The 1,113-nt window shown below is 43.2% G+C and overlaps 1 protein-coding gene across 1 annotated transcript in view; it reads right to left on the reverse strand.

Annotated features, from left to right (window-relative positions):
- Csmd1 (CUB and Sushi multiple domains 1) overlaps positions 1 to 1,113 on the reverse strand; it is a 1,596,626-nt gene that overhangs the window by 27,629 nt on the left and 1,567,884 nt on the right. The window contains exon 55 of the mRNA XM_029480674.1: positions 508 to 687. Within this exon, the coding sequence (XP_029336534.1) occupies positions 508 to 687 (180 nt within the window). The remainder of the gene's footprint in view (positions 1 to 507; positions 688 to 1,113) is intronic.

Below are 1,113 nucleotides of genomic sequence, written 5' to 3' on the forward strand. Positions count from 1 at the left end.
AGAGGTTCTCACCCTGTGGGCAGAGACCTCAAATGGTGCTCAAACAACCCTTTCCACATGGGTTTCTTAAGACGATAGGAAAACATAGGTATTTATACTATGATTCATAATGGTAGAAAAATTATACTTATGAAGTAGCAAGGAAAATAATTTCATGGTTGGGGGTTACTGCAACATGAGGAACTGGATTAAAAGATAGCGGNGTTAGAATTGAGAACCATTGNTCTAGAGACAGAATGAGTCATCTGGACTGCACNGTCTCTACTCAGGGATTCTAATCTTGAGCCATTCACTGTAGCTGCCCCTGACTCAGTTTCTCATTTATAAAACTTTTAGCAACAACTCAGGAAAACTAAATGAGTGGATATTTATAAGTGGGTTGAGAAGAATTCCTGGGATTCCTGGCTGCTGAAACAGCTTTGTAAGCACAAAGTGAATCTGGCCCAGTCCCATAAAGACTTCTAAACCCATCTACAATGGCTAACAAATGGTGGCACACACACACACCTTTGCAGAGGGGCCGGCTCTGATTCCATGTGCCATCTTTGGTGCAGCGGATGGTGGGTGATGTTGGGGGCTCCATTAGGTAGCCGGGGTTGCACTGATAGCTCACGGTCTTGTTGAAAGTGAAGTCTGTCCCAAACTGGATGCCATTGGGCAGTGTGCCAGGATCCCCACAGCTGATGACTAAGAGGTAGATGACAGGAAAGAAGCAGAGAGATGCAAATTACCGTGNCAGGAACCAAACTGTGTAAGCACTCTTCTGGGATACAGTGCGGAACTGANAGGTGACCAGCCACAGGGCACAGANTCTACAGAGCTGCTGCCAAGTGGCTGTGTTTGNAATTGTTNATTGCTGCTCTATTAATAGGTGTTAGTAAGGCTGTCACTCCTGGCCNTGCCTGATCAGGATACACCTATAGCTATGGACAAGTACAAAGTAGCTTATTTCTTTTTAAACTGGGTGGTCTAGAGTCTCTATGGNTCTTCCTTCATTACATAGCCTAATTTTCCATTCTTTCATTGTGTAAGTTAAAGATGCAGAATCTTAAAGCATCTAAAAAACAGGGCATCACATCCAACTTATGTTATACTTTATTTTGCATGATTTTT

Source organism: Mus caroli, chromosome 8, assembly GCF_900094665.2.
Source record: "Mus caroli chromosome 8, CAROLI_EIJ_v1.1, whole genome shotgun sequence".
Lineage (NCBI taxonomy): Eukaryota > Metazoa > Chordata > Mammalia > Rodentia > Muridae > Mus > Mus caroli.